This window comes from Microcaecilia unicolor, chromosome 2 (genome assembly GCF_901765095.1).
Source record: "Microcaecilia unicolor chromosome 2, aMicUni1.1, whole genome shotgun sequence".
In the NCBI taxonomy this organism is placed as follows: Eukaryota; Metazoa; Chordata; class Amphibia; order Gymnophiona; family Siphonopidae; genus Microcaecilia; species Microcaecilia unicolor.
In genome coordinates, this window is record NC_044032.1 from 55,465,845 (window position 1) to 55,488,639 (window position 22,795).

The following is a 22,795-nucleotide window of genomic DNA, read 5'->3' on the forward strand; positions in this document are numbered from 1 at the left end:
TCTATGATAGTCTCAGATATTATAGCCAGGTCCATTAGAGCAACATGCAGGTCCCTAGAATAGTGTACTGGTGGATGCAGTGCACTGTAGACAGGTGAACCCAGGCCCATACCTTCCACCACCTGTTACACTGTGAGCCCTCTAAAACTTACCTGAAACCCACTGTGCCCACATATAGGTGCCCCCTTCACCCATAAGGACTACTGTAGTGGTGTACAGTTGGAGGTAGTGGGTTTTGGAGGGCTCAGCAGACAAGATAAGGGAGCAGTGGTGAGATATGTACCTGGGAGAATATGCCTAAATTTATGTATGGTTTATAGAATACACCAAGCACTTTTCCACATGACTGTTTAGTCATGGGCAGTTACGCCAAGTAAAACATGGTGTAAAGCCGATGCTTAAATTAGGTGTGGACTGGGTGCAACACGCATAGATTTTAGAAATGCACACTGCAATGCCTCCTTTTTAACTATGTGACTTAGAATTTGTGTGCATCACGTTACAGAATAAGCTTACAGATGTGCATGTAAATTCTAATGTATACCAATTAGTGTCAATAATTGCTTGCTAATTGGCAATTATCTGCATTGATTTTCTTGTTAACTAAGTAAGTTGCATGTGCAAATCCAGACTATGACCAGATTTGCCCATGCAACTTAAGTCACGCTATATAGAATGTGGGGGATAATGGGGAATTACATCTAGAAGTAATAAGGCAATAGCACCCCTAGGGATGAGACTGCAACATACTGGATGCAGCTGTCAGTAGAACAGGAGCAACTGGGGATGCTTTTTATTTTAGCATCCCATGAAGATCTGGGGTAAGCTGGCATCCAAGAGAGATAAAGGGACAAAATTTGCTTTGACATTAAGGGGCCCTTTTACTAAGGCGCATAGGCGTCTATGCGCATTCAACGTGCATCGAATTGGAACTACGACCTAGCTACCGCATTCCCTGGGTGGTAATTCCATATTTGACACACATTCAAAACATGCGGTAGAAATATTCTACTGCGTGGTGCTTACCCAGCGGTAAGATGATGTTATTATTATTTTTATGTTTTTACTTGTAGTTTTACCCCTGACGCAGCCTGAGGGCGAAACATGGCCACGTCGGGTATTGTTTTTATCTTGGTTTGAATAAATTATTTCTTTGTTTTTTATATATGTGTATCGGTCTACTTTTTATAATAGATTTTTATGTAGCAAGTAGAATGTTGACATTTTTGTTTTCTTTGCATGTCCATTTTTAGCCACAAAAAAGGCCTTTTTTTGCAAGTATGCTGAAAAATGGGCTTGCGTTCATGGAAAGCATACACCTACACCAGCGCAGGCCATTTTTTGGCGCACCTTAGTATAAGGGCCCCTAAGTTACATGAAGGGGTAGGGCCTAAAAGAGGTGTGACTTTTGAACGGCTTGATTTTTATATTTATGCCCAGTGCCAGGGCTGGTGGGGGATTGTGTGGCAACTGTACACCAAGGATGATATGACCCTGGGGTTCTCTGATTTGAGCAGGGGTTCTCAACCAAGTCTTCATGACATGCCCTGCCAGTCAGGTTTTCAAGATATCCACAGTGAATATGCATGAGATAACTTTACATGCACTACCTCCATTGTATGTAAATCTCTTTCATGCATATTCATTGTGGGTGTCCTGAAAACCTGATTTGGGTGTGTCCTAAGGAATGGATTGAAAACCCCTGGATTTGAGCCATGTTACTCACTTTGATTCCACACTTGTTATAAGTGGGATAGTACCAGTATAGTTTAGCATAGTATTTTGATGCCATTGAATGGAGTATTTTTTTTTTCATTTTTGTTGACCTGAGGAAAACTAACTACACCTTCAGATGTGTAGCTATCTTTCTTGTACAAAAGGGCCCATTTCTACCTTCAGTTTTGCAGTTTTGGGCATTAATAAACAGTTCTCTATGAATTTGCACCACTGCAGCTTATGAATCCAAAATTTAAATAAACTTTTGCACAAATCAAACTTTGCATGAATGTTCAGTACTGTGAGGTGACCTTTTGTGATGTGACTTCCCAAAACTGCTCTTGCAAAATAAGCACAAAAATACCTGAAATTCGGCATTTCTGTGCACTTCCACGTAGTCTGCACTTTTTTTCACTTCTAAAGTCATTTCACACTTTAGTAGATAAATCACTTCAGCCCTGTTTACTAAGGTGCTCTATTGTTTTTAGCACACACTAAAAATTAGCGTGCACTAACGCTAGAGACACCCATATATTCCTATAGGTGTCTCTGTCATTAGCGCGTGCTAATTTTTAGCGTGTGCTAAAAATGCTACCATGTCAAGCACGATTTAGTAAGAGGGCCCTTAAGGTTTTAATTGTCTAAATTAAAATAAAAGATAGACTTGCTTTTAAGAAATTAATATCTCCATTAGATTGGATAAACACTAGTTATAATAAATCTGTTGGTCTCATTAAGGAACTTGGGGTCCCCTTTACTAAGCTGTATAGGCACCTACGTGCGCCCAACACACGCCAATTGGAGTTACCACGTGGCCTTTGCGTTAATTTCAATTTTGGCATGCATCCGCTGCGGGTGTCTGAAAAATATTTTTTATTTTCTGATGCGCGGCAGCTATGCACGTCAAGTGGAATTTGATGCGCGTAGACCATTACTGCCCGGTTACTGCACAAAACCTTACCGCTAGGTCAATGGCTTGCGGTAAGGTCTCAGACCCAAAATGGATGTGCGGCAATTTTAATTTTGTCGCACGTCCATTTTCGGCAAAACAAAAAAACATTGTTTTGTAGGTGCACTAAAAAATAATTCTGCGCATGCCCAAAATACACGTCTACACTACCGCAGGCCATTTTTCAGTGCACCTTAATAAAAGGACCCTAGGAGACTAGTTATTTTGAGGTTTTAGACAAGCTTTACATTTTCAATTGATTGTGTAAATATACTACTATCAATCAAACAAATGCATATCTATCTATTTCTATATCTATATATCTATCGATCGATCGATAGATAGATAGATATGTTAATGTCATTTATATGGAAATATTTTTTGTCAACAAATGTGTGTTTTGCCCCTTTCATTTGATCCATGTTCCAATTGACCCTCTGTTTTAATACATCAGTCATATTTCCTTCCAGCCATCTAACTCGTGTAGCTTCACCGCACTATCTGATTGTTTACTCTCCTTCCCCTTCAGCTATCCCAAGCTCCAGTGTCCTCCCCTCTGCTCCCCGAGATGTGGTCCCTGTGTTAGTTTCCAGTCGATTTGTACGTCTCAGCTGGCGCCCTCCTGCAGAATCAAAAGGGAATATTCAAGCATATACAGTCTTCTTCTCCAGGGAAGGAATCAACAGGTAGGTGAAAGAATACAGTGAGCCTATCATATTAATTACACAGTTCCAAATCGTGTGACCAGCATTACTATATACAATGGTCTGATTTTCTTTATTTGCGAATAACACATTTAATAGCCTTTCAATCTAATGTACATATTTCAGGGGGCCAAATTTCAAAAAGCTGCTGATCAAGAAATCTATGTAGCTATTTTTTTTTATGGCTGGTTTTGAGCAAATGTTCGACTTTAACCTACATGGATAGATCATTGCTGAAAATTAACCCAAAAGTTACTACTACTACTACTATTACTATTACTACAATTACTTATTTCTGTATTGTTAACATATAAGAGACAATCTGGAAGACAGACAAACATGTTACATAGGAAGTTTGATTTATTATGTGGGCCTTTTACAAAGGTGTGCTAGTGTTTTTAGCAGGCCCTAAAAATAAGCATGCACTAGACGATAACGGCAACCATATAGTCATAAGGGTGTCTCTAGCATTTAGCAGGCACTAATCATTAGCGTGCGTCCATTTGGGTCTGAGAATTTACTGCCAGCCGTTGACCTAGCGGTAAAGACTCAATCAGTAACCGAGTGGTAATGACTTACGCATGTCAAATGCCACTTGTTGCGCATCCAAAAAATTTTTTTTCAGACGTGCGTCTCGGACGTGCGCCAAAAATGAAATTACTGCAAGAGCCACGTAGTAGCCGGGGTGGTAACTCCATTTTGGTGTGCATTGGGCGTGCGTAAACACTGATGTGGCTTAGTAAAAGGGCCCCTTTGTGACACATGGCCTTTCTACATCAGGATCTTTTTGTTTGAGAAATTTCCCCCCAATTTTATATATGGCATCAACATTTGGCACGCATCAGGCATATTCTATACACAACTTAATTGACAAATAAGCAGTTAATTGGCAATAATTGGGCGCTATCAGTAAGTTATTGATGCTAATTAGCAACAATTTAGAATTACACATGCATCTTGCTAAGCACTATTCTATAAAGATGCGTGCATAAATCTTTTAGCACACAACTTAAAAGGGGGTGTTGCCATGGGAGAAGCATGGGTGGGTCGGGGCATTCACTAAAGATATATACAGTATTATAGAATTTGGGGGATCTGCACCTAATTTACACAGGTTTCAGTTGGTATAAATCCACATGTCTAAAATTGTGTGCTGATCCTGGCGCTAGGCTCTGTTCTGTAAATGGCGCGCAACTTTGAGTGTCGTTTATGAATAGTGCTTAACAATCTTTTTTTTTGGCGCCCAAATTTGGGTGCCATTTATAAAATGTACTCCTTTGTGTCCCAACCTCTCCAAATCTATATTTTGTTAGTGTAGATTTTCTTCTAAAAAACAAATAACCAAAAAAAAGGAGGAAAAAACCTCATGAAACTGTGAGACGTAAGCAAAATGAAGTGAGGATAATCCAGGGAGGATACCAAAATAGAAGGATATTCCTTCTGCAGCAAGTACATAGATTTCAAAATGGCATCAACCAATATGCCACTGCACAATTCCCCTTCAGTCTTAAGCCTGATGTATGGCTTTCTTTCCTGAAGTACAAATTGGAAAAAAGCTAACTTTTTTTTAATATTGCCTATCCATATAGAAGAAAAGAAGTTTGTTCAAAATTAGAATCTTTATGGCATGTCTTTGATGATAAAAGTTGCCATTAAAATAAAATCTAGATTATCTACAATTTTGTGAGGAGCTCCATTATTTTCAGTATAGACCTAACTTATTTACATATAATTGCACACCTAAAAAAAAAAGATAGAAGTCTATGATTTTCATGATGTATTTTTAGTCTGACTAAGAATTGATATTAGAACAGTTATCATTTTGTCTGAGGAAATCAGCTAATTTACCCAAATCTACAAATTACTTATACACTACAATGCAAAGACCTAGGCAGTGCGCAAATTAGAAATATATATAACACTAAATAAAATCAATTAACATTCATTCAAACTATGTATCCACACCAACAACAAACATGTAATAAACCAATCAAACTAAAAGCTAAAACAAAACAGCTAATACCAGAGAACGTCTCATCTTCAATCAACTTCACCATACTCCCACAGAAACAACCAGGATGTCCATTTTGTTTCCAAAATCCCATAAAATTAGACTCAGAATGTAAATATGAGGAAGTAATTTCCACCACAAAGTTACTGCTACAGAAGCCGCAAAGGTTTTAGGCAGAGCCGTAGCGAGGGGAGCTGACACCCGGGGCGGGTCGCCGTTGCGCACCCTCCTCCCGCTGGAGTGCACCCCCCCCGGAGCGCATACCTCCCCCCCCCCCGGAGCGCATACCTGCGGCGAGGGACGGGCGGGAGGGCCGATCCGCCCCAACTGCACGTTGCTGTGGTGTGTCGGCTCCACGCTGGTTCACTGCTCTCTCTGTCCCGGAACAGGAAATAACCTGTTCCGGGGCAGAGAGGGCAGTGCACCAGCGCAGAGCCGACACCCCCTAGAGGCGTGCACCGGGGCGGACCACCCCCCCCTTCCTACGCCACTGGTTTTAAGCAACCTGGAAACCCTCATTGTAGGAATGCAAAATAAAGTATTTATTTATTTATTGGGATTTATTTACTGCCTTTTTGAAGGAATTCACTCAAGGTGGTGTACAGTAAGAATAGGTCGAACATGAGCAATAGGCAAATACAGCAGTAAAAATATTTAAATAACAACACAAAGTATAGCATAGCATAGTATACTACTTACTTAGAAAGTAAGGTGACTGGTTTAAAGAAAGTTTCACATGAGGTCAGAGAGATGGTTAAATATTATCTCAGCTAGGGTAGGAGTGGATAAACATGTCCTGCAGCAGTATGTGCAGCTGGACTCACTCCTTGTGTGTGTGTGTGTGTGTGTGCACGTGCGCATAGGAGCCAACTCTGTGGGTGCTGTGGGTGCTTGAGCACCCCCAATATTGAGAAAAATTCCTTGTATGGGTCCAGGGAGGGGTTATTTCCATTGGGCTTAGCAACCCCAATAATTTTGAAAAGTTGTCTCCTCTGTGTGTGTGTGTGTGTGTGTCATATTGTCTTTATTGAAACTTGCAACAAGACAAACCAAGCATACAAACAAGCGATAAAACAAGCAATAAAACCCGCTAACTAATACATAAATAAAACCTTACTGGCCAATACCCCCGCCCCTCAACAAACCCTCCCACTCAGGGAGGCTGAAACGAAAAACCCCTCCAATGCCTTGCCCACTGTAGTCCAGAACAATGCTCCTTCTCCCTCACTGCCAGCTGCTGGACAAAATGTACCACATCCCCTGCCACCTCCTGTACAGACAGCCACTTCCGATATAATGAAGCTTGGCAGCGTGCCTGCCACAGGAAGTAACAAAGGGCTGCAGCGATGATATACAGTGTCTCCCTACACCACCCCTTTCCTTTTGGAAACCCTCCATAGGCCCATTCTGCATAAGATAGCTGGTGGAAGAAAGGAATCCCTAATTGGCGGGCTACTGCCTGACAGACTTGTTGATTGAACGGGCACTTGAGGAGGAAGTGGTCCATTGTTTCATCCTCCGTCACGCACTCCCCCCTCGGGCACTTACGATCATTGCTGTTTCTATTTTTCATGTTAGCTCGAACATAAAGCCGGCTGTGGAAAGTCAGCCAGGCCATGTCCGCAATCTTCCGGGGGAGGCGTGATGAATTGAGGAAAGCCAGACCTTCCTCCTGTAGTGGACCTGGGCAGTCCCTCAAGGCTAGACGTGTTGAAAAGTGTGTCTGAATAATGCGGTGTTGTAGCTGCCTCCTGTCCTCCTTCTGGATTTCCTGTACTGTGATACCCCATCTCTTCACCAATCTCAACAGAGGTGAGATGTACTGTGGCAAGTATCCCGCCTTCCCTCGCAGGGGCATTGCCTGACCTCCCCTCACCCAATCCCTCAAGTACCGCTGAAGCCAGGAGGCCATGCAGTCTGCCCAAGCCGGCCTCCCTTCCCGCAAGACCCCTCCCAGATTTTGTTGGAAAAAGAAACAACTAAAATGTACCACAGGGTTGACCATTCCCAACCCCCCCTCCCTTTTGGGCAAATAGGTCACCTCCCTCCGGATAATATTCATCCTGTTCCCCCATAGCTGTTGGAAAAACAAGCTGTATACTCTGGCATGTAACGATATAGGCAGTAAACAGACCTTGGATATGAACAGGAGAAGGGGTATCAGATAGGTCTTAATGACATGCAGTTTTTCCACAAACCGCAACTTATATGATTTCCACTGGGCCACCCTTTCCTCGACTCTCCCCAGCCCCTTCTCCCAGTTGATCGTATCATAGTCCTGTCTGCCTACCCAGAGACCCAGGATCCGTACTTCATCCCTTGCTACTGGGTACTGACTGGGAAGTTTGAAAGCTGGTCTGCCCTGTCCTACCCAAATTGCGGAGCTCTTATCCTGGTTTATCTGGGCCCCCGCAGCCTGTGTGTATTCTGCCATCCAGGTCTGAACTCGCTCGGCTTCCTCCTTGCTACTGATTACTACTGTGACATCATCTGCGTAGGCGACACATCGCCATGTGTGTGAACCCAAAGAGATGCCCTCTAGTTGACCGCTAAACCCTCCACTCAACCTTCTGAGGAAAGGATCTAAGGAAAGGACGTACAGCAAGGGGCTGAGGGGACACCCCTGCCGTACCCCTGACCTCACTGCAAAGCTCTTGCCCACCCAACCATTTATTAGAGTGCTACTCCTTGCATTGCGATACAAAGTCTGGATCCACCCTATAAACTGGTCGGGTATCCCATAGCACCGAAGCACTAGCCATAGGTACTCCTGGGACACCCTGTCAAAAGCCTTAGACTGATCAAGGGTCAGCAAATACTTTCCCTTTGTCCCACCTTGACTCCTTTCCACTATTTCACGGATGGTACAAACTGCTTCCACTGCCCCTTTCCCCTTCACCGAGCAAAACTGTGCTGAGGACAAGAGACCACCCACTGCCCCAGCCAGGCGGTTGTAAATAATCCTGGCCATTATTTTCCTATCTACATTCAGAAGACTTATGGGTCTCCAGTTCTCGATAAGTTCCAGATTTCCCTTCTTTGCGAGGAGAACCAAAATAGAACACTGCTGTGAAGGGGCCAAACGCCCGTTCTGCAAACAATTATTAAAAATTGCAGCTAACACTGGAATCAGGACCACACGGAATTTTTTGTAGAACTCTGGGGTCAGCCCATCGGGACCCGGAGTTGTACGTGCTGATAGCGTATCAATAGCATCATCTACCTCTCCTGTGGTAATGGGCCTAAGCAGTTGTTCCATCTCCCCCTCCGAAACCTTTTCCAAGCCTGGGGCACTCTGCACGTATGATAGCATGAAGTTAGAAACCAAGCTCTCTTTCCCCCACAATTGGGTGTAAAACCGAATGACCCTGGCCTCGATTGAACGTTGGTTCGTCAATCGCTGCCCTGCTTCATCTCTCATAGCATAAATGACCTTGTGTCCTACTGCTACCTTGCAATTCTGGAAAGGATCCGGGGAATACCGATGCCCATATTCCCTTTCCAGAAGCAAAGCAGCGTATCGATCATATTGCAACAGCCTCAACTGGGCCTGCAAAGCTTCTATCTCTCCCTTCTCTAGATGGTTGGAGACCGCGTGGTCCAATTGCTTACGAAGACGACAGCACTGTGCCTGTAACCCCAGACTCTGCTTCCTGGCTAGGGACCGGAAAAGGGCCTTGACTCGCCCCTTTACCATGTCCCACCAGGCTCCCTTATCATCCATCACCTCCCATAGTGTTTCTTGGTCTGCTAAAAAACCCTCAAATATTTGTCTGTTTTCCTCTACTTCTAATAACTTTGCACTCAGTTTCCAAAATCCTGGGCCTTTCTGCGCCCCTTCGCATATTGTTAAGACTGTGGAAACTAAGGCATGATCTGAATATTCCGTCCATCTATTCGGCTGCCCCTGAAACTTAGCCAACCCGCCTACAAAGAGCCAGTCAATACGGCTCTCCGTGTCTCCCCTTCTAAAAGTGAACCCCTTCCCTCCCGCCACCTCCAGTCTTGCCTGTTTTACAATTGCTGCCAGCTGGAGGCTGTCATAACCCACCTGACGCCTGGACCCCTTTCTATCTGCTTGCTGTAAGACCATATTAAAGTCTCCTCCAAATACCACCAATTTGCTTGTATATAAATACGGTTTCACCCGGAGCAACAGCTGCTTGCGTTCCCAACTAATCTGGGGCCCATAAAAGTTAATGATTCGCACTGCTACCCCTCTAATGAAAACGTCTAAGACAACACACCTCCCTATCTCCACCTCTATTTCCCTCGTAATCTCCACTTCTCGGGTGGCAAAAAGAATAGCCACCCCTGCGCATCTTTCTTTGGCCAGAGACCAGAATGAGGGCCCCCCTTTCCAATCTCTCTTGGCCCGGTGCAGGAGCTGCAAAGAATCCAAATGAGTCTCCTGCAACAGGATGCAGTCTACCTTGCACTGGGTCAAATCGCTAAAGGCGACAAGTCTAGTTCTCTCTGCCTTTATGCTGGCTACATTCAGAGTTGCAAAGATTAAGGACAAGGCAGCCATGGTTTATTTCTTAAATTTCTTACCCCTCCTCATCTCTTCACCGCAATCCCTCTTCACAGATATTCCTGCCCCCATCATTTCTTCAGGATCCTCTATAATTTCTTCTAATTCCAAATCCTCCCACTCTGAGTCATCTTCCCCGGCTTTCTTTCTACCCTTTTTTTTCTTGGTTTCCTCTGGACCAGCCCTTTCCCCTTTCATCCCTTCCTTACCCTCCTCTATTTCCTGCATGAGGCCCTTCGTTAAACTAGTAGGATGTGATGTTAGACTGGGGGGTAACACTGCTGGCTCCTCTCTGTTAAGTCTTTCAGATGATTCATTCCTTGCTCCCCTCCCCTCCCTCCTCTTCTCCTCCAAAACCTCCCTTTGGGGTGGATTCATCTCAAGATCACCCTCTCCTTCACCTGAAACCTGAAACACTGCATATCGATTACTCTGGCTCTTCTCCAGAATATCTGTTCTCCCCGCTCGGGCTAGCCCCCTCCCCTCCTTCCTCCGACCCCCCTTCCCTCCATGTTTCCCTACCAGGGTCCATGCTTCCCCTTCTTCTCCCCCCTTCTCCCCACCTCCTTCTTCCATCCTTTCACCAATACCCCTTCTTTGAATGTGATCCAAACCTGATGCCCTTTTCTCCCCCTTTCCCTTTCCCTTAGTGCCTGCCTCTGTATGAATAGTGGTATTTGATTTATCCATTAATCCCTTTAATGCTTCCCGCTTCTGTCCTTGTATCCTTGTAGTTTCTGCTTGTGCCCCTTCCTCCCCCCTCCTCTCTTCCTCTACCTGATTGTGCGATGCTTGTGGGCACTTGCTAAAAGGGTGCCCCAAGCCTCCACACAGGTTACAGCGTATGGTAGTGCAGTCGCTGGTGTCATGATCTGTACTACCACATCGCGAGCACTTTAACACTGTACATGACATGCTTAAGTGACGGAAAGATCCGCACCTGTAGCACTGTCTGGGTTGTCCTGCATAAAAGCATTGAATTCGATCCCTTCCAATGTATGCGGCTGAAGGTATATGTTGGGTGACATAGCCTGCCTGTTTTAATTTTACAAGGGCACTCCACCCCCCCGCCCACACACGACTCTGGTCTGGTATTTTGCTTAATGGGGTCCTAATTTCGGCATACCGTCCCAACCAGTATGACAGGTCTGCAGCCATAAGAGATTCATTACGTACCAAAATGGTAATCTGGACTGCGTCCTGTCTACTGATGGGGACAGCCTTAAAATCCACCCATCTACCCTGATGCTGCACCTCTGTGTACTTTTCCCAAAACAGGTCCAAACCTCGCCCTGTTAAGAAACTAATATCATATTCAGGGATTCCCACAGGGTGTATGCATGCATACAAATCTTCAGGGATAAAGCCAAGGGAGAATACCATTCTTAAAACAACCTCTCTAGGTGGTGCTACCCCTGTGCCCACCCAACGCAGCTGGACAACATTTCGACGTTTTGGGGTAACACCGCTCCCGGGACCCCGCAACGGACCAGAAAATGGATTTCCCCTTGTCTCCATGTCTGACTCCTGCCTCCCCTCCTCCTTCCCTGTCTCTGCCCCTCCTCCCCGTACTACTGCTGCAAAGGATAAAGGGGCTGATACCAGTATGCTCCCCCCTTCCCCACTCCCTTCCTGCCTTCCTCCCCTCCCCCTCTCTTCCCCTCCCTCCTCTCCCATGTCCACTAACCCCACTATGTTCAGTTCACTTGTGCTGTTTCTGTCTCTTCCCCCTCTGCAATATTCTACTTCCAGTCCTTTGCCAGTTGCTGCTGTTCCCAACCAGCACTCGTTCCCTTGCTCTGCAACTGTCCCACTCAGACCAGGTCTGGGATCTGTCTCCTCTTGTAGCTGACACTCTCCTCCATGCACTTTCTCTGTTTCTGACACTGTCATACTCAGTCTGAGTCTTGGCTCCGCCTCCTGGTGCAGCTGACACTCTCCTTCATGTACTCTCTCTGTATCTGGCACTGTCTTACTCAGTCTGGGTCTTGGCTCTGCCTCCTGGTGCAGCTGACACTCTCCTCCATGCTCTGTCTTACTGGGTCTGGGACTTGGCTCCGCCCCCTGGTGCAACTGACACTCTCCTTCATGTACTCTCTCTGTATCTGGCAATGTCTTACTCAATCTGGGTCTTGGCTCCACCTCCTGGTGCAGCTGACACTCTCCTCCATGCCCTGTCTCACTCGATCTGGGTCTTGGCTCCGCCTCCTGGTGCAGCTGACACTCTCCACAATTCTCTCTCTCCTTTCTGGGACTCCTGCTTTGATGGGCATGAGTTTCTGAGAAGCTCCCTTCTGCTCTTTCTTCTTGTTTCTGCGTGGCAGAATCTATTGGGAGCCCCTGCCTGTCACTGAGCTTCCCCCATGATGTCATCAGCACTTCTGATTGAGATTGGATGGCAGCTCTTGGACAGCCCTGCTCAGAGGTCTGCCCTATCAATTCTGTCCATGAGTGACTGTGGTGTTCCCACGATGTTCCCGCCCTCTGTCCACCATATTTGCTCTCAGCTTCTTCCATCTCTTGTAGTACTCCACTACTCCATTCCTGTACTTTCCCATCCTCTTTAGTCTCTGTCTCCATCTGCAAAACCCCTTGTTTTTGCTCTACTTTCCCTCCCGTTGTTCCTGGTAACTTCTGTACTTGCTCAGTGTGTAGTGATTCTTCTCCTACCTCAGCATTCAAACTGTTCTGATTCTCCTCAGCATTCAAACTGTTCTGATTCTCCAGGCTGTCTTTCTTCTCTGTCTCTCCCAGCAAACCTGAGCTCTTCTCTGTGGGTTCGGCTATGCCCTGCCAGCTCTCTAAGTATAAGGGACGTTTTTGAATTTTTTTCAGTTTCATAGCTCTTTTGTGTTCCAAACTTGCCAGGCTCTCTTGCTGCATGCAGTGCTGGAGCCCCTCCTTATCCACAGTACCTGCCACAACTGGACTAGGAGCCTCTGTTCTACAAGGCTGGTAAGTGGATGGAGCACCTAGCTCTTGGGAATCCTGTAGGAAATAAAATACTGGTGATAACTGGGAATTATTTGTGTCAGTCTTGTCTTTCCCTCCTTCTGGCTGCTGCTGTTTCTCTTCCCCTGCTGTCCCTTCCAGCATAGCCTCTGGGGTGTCTGGAACCACGGAGTCCTGTGTGTCTCTGGGTTCTGCTTCCTGCTGGATCTGGGACTGCGTCTGGGTCTGCTGCATGCGTTCCCTGTTCAGGAAAACCTCACGAAGGGGATTATCTCTGCAGTTCTTTAGTTTTTGCAGCTGCCTTTGTTTTGCTGTAAGCCGCTTCTGGAGTGCTTCAACTCCCTTAACATACTTGTCTCGTGGGCCAGTGGAAGCCAGGTTACACATAGTTTTTGCTAGCTTCAGCCGCTTCCTCAGTACCTCTATTTCACCTTCTACTCGATTCATTTTCTTCACTGATCTAATTACCTCTTCAGGAGTCATATGCTGGGCCTCTTTCTTCTGCCAGGCCCTAGGCCTGGATTCCTTCTCCTCCTCTTCTTCCTCACTAACGTCCTCTTCAGACTCTCCGCTATTCTCTTCCACCACCTCTCCTCTGATACTGGATGCAGAGAACCCTGCTCTGGAACCCGGGCCCTGCCTTCTTGCCCCCTGTTCTTCACCCAGCTTAGGAATGTTATGGCCAGGACTTACAGTCAGGGTGAGCTGGCTCCTCAGCAAGCGCTGCTGGGCTCTGGTCCTTCCTCCGTCCACAGGCCTGGGCTCTCCTGGTTCTCCTGGTTGCATGCTTGGGGCTTGGGTGGAGGAAGCCTCCCCTTCATAGTGTTTCTCAGCTCCAAGTGTGCTAGGCCTTTCAGCCTGGGGCCCTCCTGCAGGGGGGCCCCCTCCCCTCTGCATTGTTCAGCAGCCACAGGGTACAGCAGCTCTCCTTTCAGCACCTCTTCACCACAGGTCTGTACTCTGTGTGTGTGTGTGTGTGTGTGTGTGTGTGTGCGTGCGTGTGTGTGTGTGTGTGTGTGTGTGTGTGTATGTATGTGAATGAGACTAACAAGTTAGTTACTTCTTCCATTAAAGGCCTGGTTGAAGAGCCAAGCTTTCACCTGCTTCCTGAAGTACAGATAGCCTTGTGTTAAGCAGAGTCTTAATTAGTCCTGTTGATTGAAGCACTGGTGTGGGTTCAGAGAAATCAAGAAACACCCTCAAACAATTTGATCTATCACAAAAGAGTGATCAAAAACTGAGTATACAGATCTTAATCTGAAACAAAATATGCTGCCCAAGAGGAAGGCAATGCAGCACTTGAAGATACCGAGTCACATGCTTCTGGGAGAAGCAACCAGTAAACAGTTGTGCTTACACTGATTACTGAAGTTTGTACTAATATATGGAAATTGTTAGAATCTAACAAATGTAAGCCCCCCCAAAAAAGTCACTGTGAACACAGCCAAACTGAATTGAAATGAACATCCAAGCCCCATAGAGGGGCATAATCGAAAGGCGCCGGCGAAATAGCTGGCCAGCCATCTCCGGCGCTGCAAGCAGGCGGAGCCAACCGTATTTTCGAAAAAGATGGTCGGCCATCTTTTTCTTCATTAATACGGTTGGGCCCAGCAAAATGTCAGAGTTCGCCGGGGTTGAGATGGCCGGCCTCGGTTTTTGGCCATAATGGAAAAAAATGCTGGCGATCTCAAACCCGGCGAAATTGAAGGCATTTGGTCATGGGAGGAGCCAGCATTTATAGTGCACTGGTCCCCCTGACATGCCAGGACACCAACTGGGCACCCTAGGGGGCACTTCTAAAAATTAAAAAATAAAATAAAAATAGCTCCCAGGTGCATAGCTCCCTTCCCTTGGCTGTTTAGCCCCCCAACCCCCCCAAACCCACTCCCCACAACTCTACACCATTACCATAGCCCTAAGGGGTGAAGGGGGCACCTACATGTGGGTACAGGGGGTTTTAGGTGGGTTTTGGAGGGCTCCCATTTACCACCACAAGTGGAACAGGTAGGGGGGGATTGGCCTGGGTCCACCTGTCTGAAGCGCACTGCACTTACTACAAACTGCTCCAGGGACTTGCATACTGCTGTCAGGGAGCTGGGTATGACATTTCAGGCTGGCATAGAGGCTGTCAAAAAACATTTTTTTTTGTTTTTTTTGGAGGTGGGAGGGGGTTGGTGACCACAGGGGGAGTAAGGGGAGGTCATCCCCGATTCCCTCTGGTGGTCATTTGGTCAGTTGGGGCACCTTTTTGAAGCTTGGTCATGAAAAAATAGGGACCAAGTAAAGCCAGCGAAATGCGGCCATCTCATGAGCACGCCCCGCCCCCCTCCGTCCCGCCTTCAGTACCCTGCCGACACGCCCCCTTGATGTTTCGCCGGCTCCATGACGGAAAGCAGTTGAACCCGGCCAAAATCGGCTTTCGATTATACCGATTTGGCCGGGTTCAGGAGAACGGCAACCATCTCCTGATTTGTGTCAGAAGATGGCAGGCGATCACTTTCGAAAATAAGCATGATAGTAATCTAGACAGGACCACCATTATTTGCTATTTTGTCAAAAATGTCAGTCTGGAGAGTGATTCATCCCTCTTCTCCACTTACCCCCATATTCTATAAAAAGTGTTAAAAATTGTTTGCATGCAATTTAATTGAATAATGAGCCACTTAGCACCAATAATTGAGATCTTAAGCAATTATTGGTGCTAACTGGAATTAATAAAAATGTACTTACATAAATTTAGGCATGGGATCTTCATGTAAATTTTATGTGTGGGTCCAAAAAGGAGTGTGGCCTTGGACAGTCATGGGTGGATCGGGGCATTCCATTAATTTATGTGTGTTATAGAATAATGGGGATCTATGCCTAATTTACACCATGGTTTCACTGGTGTAAATGGTTGCACCTAAATGTACTTGCATTTCCCCGTGCTAAGCGCTATTCTATAAATGGCACCTAACTTTAAGTGTTGTTTATGGAATAGCACTTAGCACCATTTTTTTCAGCGCTGATCTTTTAGGCACAATTTATATAATTCAGTCCTTAATTTCTATTTTTGAAACCTTCAGCTTCAGTGTGTTCACAGTTGACCAGATTTTTGAGAAGTTCAAACAGTATTTTAGCCAGGACACAACAACCCAACACTGCATCAAGTGACAACTGTACTTAAATGCCATTTGCATAGATCTAGAATTTAAAAACCACAAAATCTAAGGCACTTTAATTAAGTAAGGAAAATATTTAAAAAGGGTTGCCGACAGAGCAGAGCTCTGAAGAATCCCAGAGCACAAAGGAAACCAGGCAAATACCTCTTCCTTATTGAAATCACTCCCACAAATCCCACAGCATCAAAATCTCACCCTGTTTCACTTTTTTGTATGGAAAACTTGTTTCAGAAAAGTAAATACAACCAATATAGTAAAATATATACTGCATTGACTGAAAGAATAGTTTTATACAAGGGTAAGAAGTGAAAATAATGAGTGGAGTGGAACGGATAGATGTGAATCTAGGGGCCATGCAATAAAGCTACAAAGTAGTAATTTTAAAACAAATCAGAGAAAATATTTCTTCACTCAATGTGTAATTAAGCTCTGGAATTTGTTGACACAGAATGTGGTAGAAGCAGTTAGCTTAGCCGGGTTTAAAAAAGGTTGGACAGCTTCCTAAAAGAAAAGTCCATAAGCGATTGTTAAGATTGAATTGGGAAAATCCATTGCTTATTTCTAGGATAAGCAGCATAAAATGGATTGTACTGTTTTGATATCTTGCCAGGTACTTGTAACCTCGATTTCTCAGATTTGTAGTAAATTTAAAACAAATTGGAGAAAAGTTTTCTTCACCCAACACATAATTAAACTCTGGAATTCATTGCCGGAGAACGTGGTGAAGGCGGTTAGCTTAGCAGAGTTTAAAAAGGGGTTAGATGGTTTCCGAAAGAACAAGTCCATAAACCACTACTAAATGGACTTGGGAAAAATCCACAATTCCAGGAATAACATGTATAGAATGTGTGTATGTTTGAGAAGCTCGCCAGGTGCCCTTGGCCTGGATTGGCCGCTGTTGTGGACAGGATGCTGGACTCGATGGACCCTTGGTCTTTTCCCAGTGTGGCATTACTTATGTACTTATGGCCACTGTTGGAAACAGGATACTGGGCTTGATGGACCTTCAGTCTGTCCCATTATGGCAACACTTACACTTATGTTCTTATGTAAGATCCACTAGGCTCACCATTTGGTAAAAGACCTTTCCACTTTTAGAAATGTTCAGGAAGCGACCTATATTGAAAGTGATGCACATAATCCATCACTGCAGGGAAGGTCTTTCTATTGAACTTACATAGTGGTGGATTCTGTGAATCACTAGGAGGAATTACCATCAAAGAAAGAGAGGAAGGAGGAGGTAGCAGGATGCTGTGGCTCTCAGATTAGTTGGGGACAGGGTTACTTATTTTTTTTCTCCACTGAAAATTTGTTTTTTATCACATTTGGTTGGACTGAGTTCCTGGAGGGGTCCAGTTGCAAGCAATGTTCCAGAGAGTAATTAGTTCTAATCCAAGGGAGAAGGATACTTTGCTGAGAGTAGGGATGTAGCAGAGTGGAAATATTTAAATGTGAAGTGTTCATACTCTTAAAGGAACAAGAAGTATCAGTTTCCCTAATTCTGCTCAATTATTTTAATAATTGTCCATTTCTGTTTGATTTCTCAGATATTTTTGTTTCTGTTGTGGTATGACTGAACCTGATCTGATTTTTGATTTAGTAAACCATGATTTTGTTTTGAAGCAATACTTTTTTTATGGACCATTTGTCTGCTGAGAGAATGAGTGCTGTTGCCTGACTATAAACTGAACAGATCGTGCTTTTGAGTGTGCCTTCGACCAAGAGACACTGCTGAGGGAATTTATCTTGCTTGAATAAGTGCATGCTGCACTTTAGTTCTGCTGAGAGACAGATTCAGCCTCAACTGCTCAAAACTGACCATATGTGTGGTTTATGTTTCCAGAATTAAACATTCACATTCCCTTGGTTGTTTTTTGGGTTCTTTTTGGTGGTGGTGGTGGTGGGGTATTCTTTTTAAAGCATAGTATGCGGTTCATGACCATGTCAGAGCTGTCCGCATAAATGCCTTTTCATACTGACCCATTTATATTATCCCCTTGATTCTTGCAGTTTTGTCTTCTTCTAGGGAAGACTCCTGAATCATGGACCCATGGAGGGTTGCCCCAGAGGCAAATAAGGGTTGCCAGAGAATAGATAGATAGATTAAGGGGAGATCACCTATACAACTCCCCCAAGCTATGTGAAATCTTTCTGACTTGCTGCTTACTATATAATTTGACACTAACCTACAGGCACCCTGATGGAAGAGTGATAGCAGCATGGAGTGGAGGAGTGGCCTAGTGGTTAGGGTGGTGGACTTTGGTCCTGAGAAACTGAGTTCAATTCCCACCTCAGGCAGCTCCTTGTGACTCTGCGCAAGTCACTTAACCCTCCATTGCCCCCATGTAAGCCGCATCAAGCCTGCCATGAGTGGGAAAGCGCGGGGTACAAATGTAACAAAAAAAAAGAGCCTTTTGAGAGTGACAAGAAGACAGGCCAAGATGCAACACTCTTACAAACAGGCTTTAGCAGCTAGGAAGGATGATTCATAAATACTTCTTGTGAATAAGTGAACAACTTTATTTTGAGTTCTTTTAATGACAAATGTTGTGGCACCACTGGGAGGGCCTCCACCTACCTTCCATACCTACCACTGTGATTTAAGTGTCTATGAAGAAGTACTTAATTTATCTATCTGCTTATTTATTTATTTGACATATTTATATACCATCTACCTGGGATCCTAAACACTGAACAATATACACAAATAACAATAAAATAAGGCAACACAATACAATGAATTATACATTGAGAATATAAAATGATTTTTCTGGTGGAAACATTGTGCTGTTGTGGGCTCAGAGTTTTTGTCAGTGCCAGCAGAGCAGGCAAAGCTATGGATGCCTATAGTGAGTGGAGTGGGCCTTGGGGTAGCTTCAAGAGCAGCTTTGGTATGGGGAACTGGGAATTATCTTCTTTCCAGATGGATGAGTAAACCTAAGAACAGCAGTGGATGGAAAGTGGTTGTGTCCACTGAAAGAAGCTGTTTGGACCAAGATGTGAGGCACATTAAGTGTCAACTTATAAACTGTACATACTACCAACTGAAACTTTTCTATCCTTAAATGTATGCACTCGTCCACTCCCTAACCTGGTAACTTTTCTGTGGAGAGAATTTTGCCCCTCAGTGTATAGGAAGGAAAATCCTCTTCTGTAGTTGTCTTAAAGTAGGGTGTGACTGTGGGACAGCAGGTTCTAGCAGTCCTGCTAGGGTTCTCCCTGTTGCTATTCAGATGGATCCTGGTATATTTTTTTGCAACTTGATGCTGGAGCAGCCTCTCAGGGTAACAAGTGACTTTTCACAATATATTGCAGATTGTGGCATAAATAGACCAAACTGAACAAGGTGCAAAAATTCAGCTTTGCAAGTTTACTCATGATATAGAAGTCAAATTCTCAGGTTCAAAAAGATATAAATACTCAGGTTGAAAATCTGTGGTAATATTAATCTGCTATTGCTTCTAATGTGGAGAGTTTAATGATTCATGCTTATTTAGAAATGACTGAGAATCGTTCTTGTGCAAAAACATTTAAGACTCTATTTTTCTTCACTCATTATCTGACTCCTTTGGAACTTTTTTTTTAAAAATATACTTGAGGGAAATATTAGTTTCCCCTTAAGTTGATACTTAATTAGTAAATATATTTCAAGATCCTAGAGGTTCCAGAATGCGTAATGAAGGACAATTAGATCAGTTTTAACTTCTATGTAGTTTGGATATTTCACCCTACATAATAATAATAATAATAATATTATTATTATTATTATTATTATTTTTAATTAAATTTTTCATTTTAATTTCAACATATCACTTGAAATTTGAAAAGATGATTTTAAGTCAAAATATATACATTGAAAATAATAATTATACATTTCTTAATCAAAGGAATGATCTATTGCTCATCTTTAGTCCAACAATTGGAGGCATTACACAATACATAAGGAAATCAAAACTTAGGGTAGATTAATAACATCTGACACTAAGAAAGAAAAAGGCGGCCGAGAAGAGCTACCGGGTTGCATATACTATTACAGAGTCGAAGTTTTTACAATCCTTGGATGTGTCATAGGTAGTTTAGCCAGTTTAGCTTCCAAAAAAGAATTTAACTGTTTTGATTCAAAGAAAACGTATTTAACAGAGTTGAATTTTAAAACACATTTTCAGGGAAAGTTCAACCAAAATAGGGCCCCCAATTGCAAAGCTTTCGGGCACAATTTAAGAAACTCTTGTCTTTTCTTCTGTGTTGTTCTCGAAATATATGGGTAAACTCTTATTTTACAGTCCAAAAAAAGTTGATCTTTATGAAGAAAGTATTGTTTAAGTACCCAGTCTCTATCAGGTTGTAAGATAAACACAACTTTAAATGTATCAGTTGTCAATCCAATTTTATCATCTTGCAATATTTGAGTTAGGTTCATATCTAAATTCCCTCTGTTTTCTGCCCAATAACTAATTCCTAATCCACACCATTGCCTCCTATCCCATGACACTTTAATTTTCTCAAGAGTCTCTCATGAGGAACTTTATCAAAAGCTTTTTGAAAATCTAGATACATTACATCAACAGGCTCACCTTTATCCACATGTTTATTCACGCTTTCAAAGAAATGAAGGTAATCAATAGAAATCAAACAAAATTAAAACATGGAAAAGAAAATAAGATGATACCTTTTTTATTGGACATAACTTAATACATTTCTTGATTAGCTTCCGAAGGTTGCCCTTCTTCATCAGATCAGAAATAAGCAAATGTGTTAGCTGACAGTGTATATAACAGTCCCTCATAGATGGTCTAGCAGGGTGGGTAGGAGATGTGCATGGGGACTTCAAAGCATCCCATAGTCTAGCACGATATTTGTGGGGAGGGGAGGGGAGGCAATTGGTGAGGCATGACTTCCCTCGGCTGAACCCATGCTGACTCTGTCCCATTAAACCATGTCTGTCTACGTGTTCTGTAATTTTATTCTTTATAATAGTTTCCACTATTTTGCCTCGCACCAACATCAGGCTTTCCTGGATCACCCTAGAACCCTTTTTAAAAATCGGCATCACATTGGCCATCCTCCACTCTTTAGGTACTATGGATGATTTTAACAACAGGTTCCATATTACTAACAACAGATGAGCAATTTTATGCCTGAGTTCTTTGAGTACCTTTGGATGTATGCCATCTGGTCCAGGTAATTCACTACTCTTTAATTTGTTGATTTGGCTCAGTACATCAGTACATCTTCCAGGTTCACTGAGATTTCTTTCACATCATCATCCTTGAAAACCATTTCTGGTACAGGCAGATCTCTTACATCTCTTCTGTAAAGAACAAATCAATCTCCACTATGGCCTTGTCCTAATATTTAGAGACTGTCAAAAAGTGAGTGGTAGCCTTCTGGGCTCTAAGTAACATTATGGCTGAGGAAGCAGGGGCTTTGAATTTAACTTATACATTTTATTTTTGTTACCTTTGTACCCTGTGCTTTACCACTCATGGCAGGCTCAATGTGGCTTACATGGGGCAATGGAGGGTTAAGTGACTTGTCCAGAGTTACAAGGAGCTGCCTGTGCCTGAGGTGAGAATTGAACTTAGTTCCCCAGGACCAAAGTCCACCACCACCCTAACCACTAGGCCACTCCTCCACTCCATTTTCACTGGCAGTTTAAGAAGAGTTATAAGAGGAGACAATGGAGGGTCAAGTAACTTACCCAAGATCACAAGGAGTATCAGTGGTATTTGAACCCAAGCTTTAATGGTTCCCAGCCCACTGGTCTAACCGTTAATCTACTCCTCCACTACCATAATACAGCAAACTATAGTAACTGAATATTGAAAACACAAATGTTTGCGGAAGAAATCTAAAATCATCCAAAGATAAGCACCATTAACTGCTGAAACAAATGTAACAAATGTATTTGTAACCTGCTTCAAACTTTTTTGATGAGGTGTGTCATCAAGTTCTGCTAATAAAGGAGTAAAAAGCAGATTTAAGCATGTTCCTGACCTACACCTTTATAGACAGCTACAAATCTAGCAAGTCTTCAAGATAACATACCTGAGGGACAATAGACATGACAAAATCATCCACTAAGTTGATACAAGAATGACAAGTACCAACTTAGTAATGGGGCCTCCATTCTGAGTCAACCATCCAGAGACCACTCTAAAACATTTGTTGACAGCTACTAAAGAGAATACATCTGCAACCCTGGTACAAAACACATAGGAATTTGGATTCACTTTCTTTATCTGAATGGAGAAGAGAAAATAGTGCTCTGCTCCTGCATCGTTTCTCTGTCTTTTTTGTTATTATTATTATTATTATTTGAAATTCTAAATAAACAGTACAATAAGCACAAGAAAACAATATAGCCCACATCACAGGATTGAAAGGAGAAATAAAGTAAATAGATAAAATCATAATACTCAATATTTATCCTGGTAATCTATAAGGCAAGTTTCTCTTTCTGATGAGGTGCTGATGATTTCATCAGCAAGGAGGCGGGGATAGGTTTATCTGGTGTGCGGATGTTATAATGCCGTTGTATCGCTCCATGGTGCGACCGCACCTGGAGTATTGTGTTCAGTACTGGTCTCCGTATCTCAAAAAAGATATAGTAGAATTGGAAAAGGTACAGCGAAGGGCGACGAAAATGATAGTGGGGATGGGACGACTTTCCTACGAAGAGAGGCTGAGAAGGCTAGGGCTTTTCAGCTTGGAGAAGAGACGGCTGAGGGGAGATATGATAGAAGTGTATAAAATAATGAGTGGAAT

The 22,795-nt window shown here is 43.6% G+C and overlaps 1 protein-coding gene across 1 annotated transcript in view; it reads left to right on the forward strand.

The window, feature by feature from the left end:
* DCC (DCC netrin 1 receptor) overlaps positions 1-22,795 on the forward strand; it is a 1,295,383-nt gene that overhangs the window by 720,044 nt on the left and 552,544 nt on the right. The window contains exon 8 of the mRNA XM_030191909.1: positions 3,195-3,351. Coding sequence (XP_030047769.1) covers positions 3,195-3,351 — 157 coding nt within the window. The remainder of the gene's footprint in view (positions 1-3,194; positions 3,352-22,795) is intronic.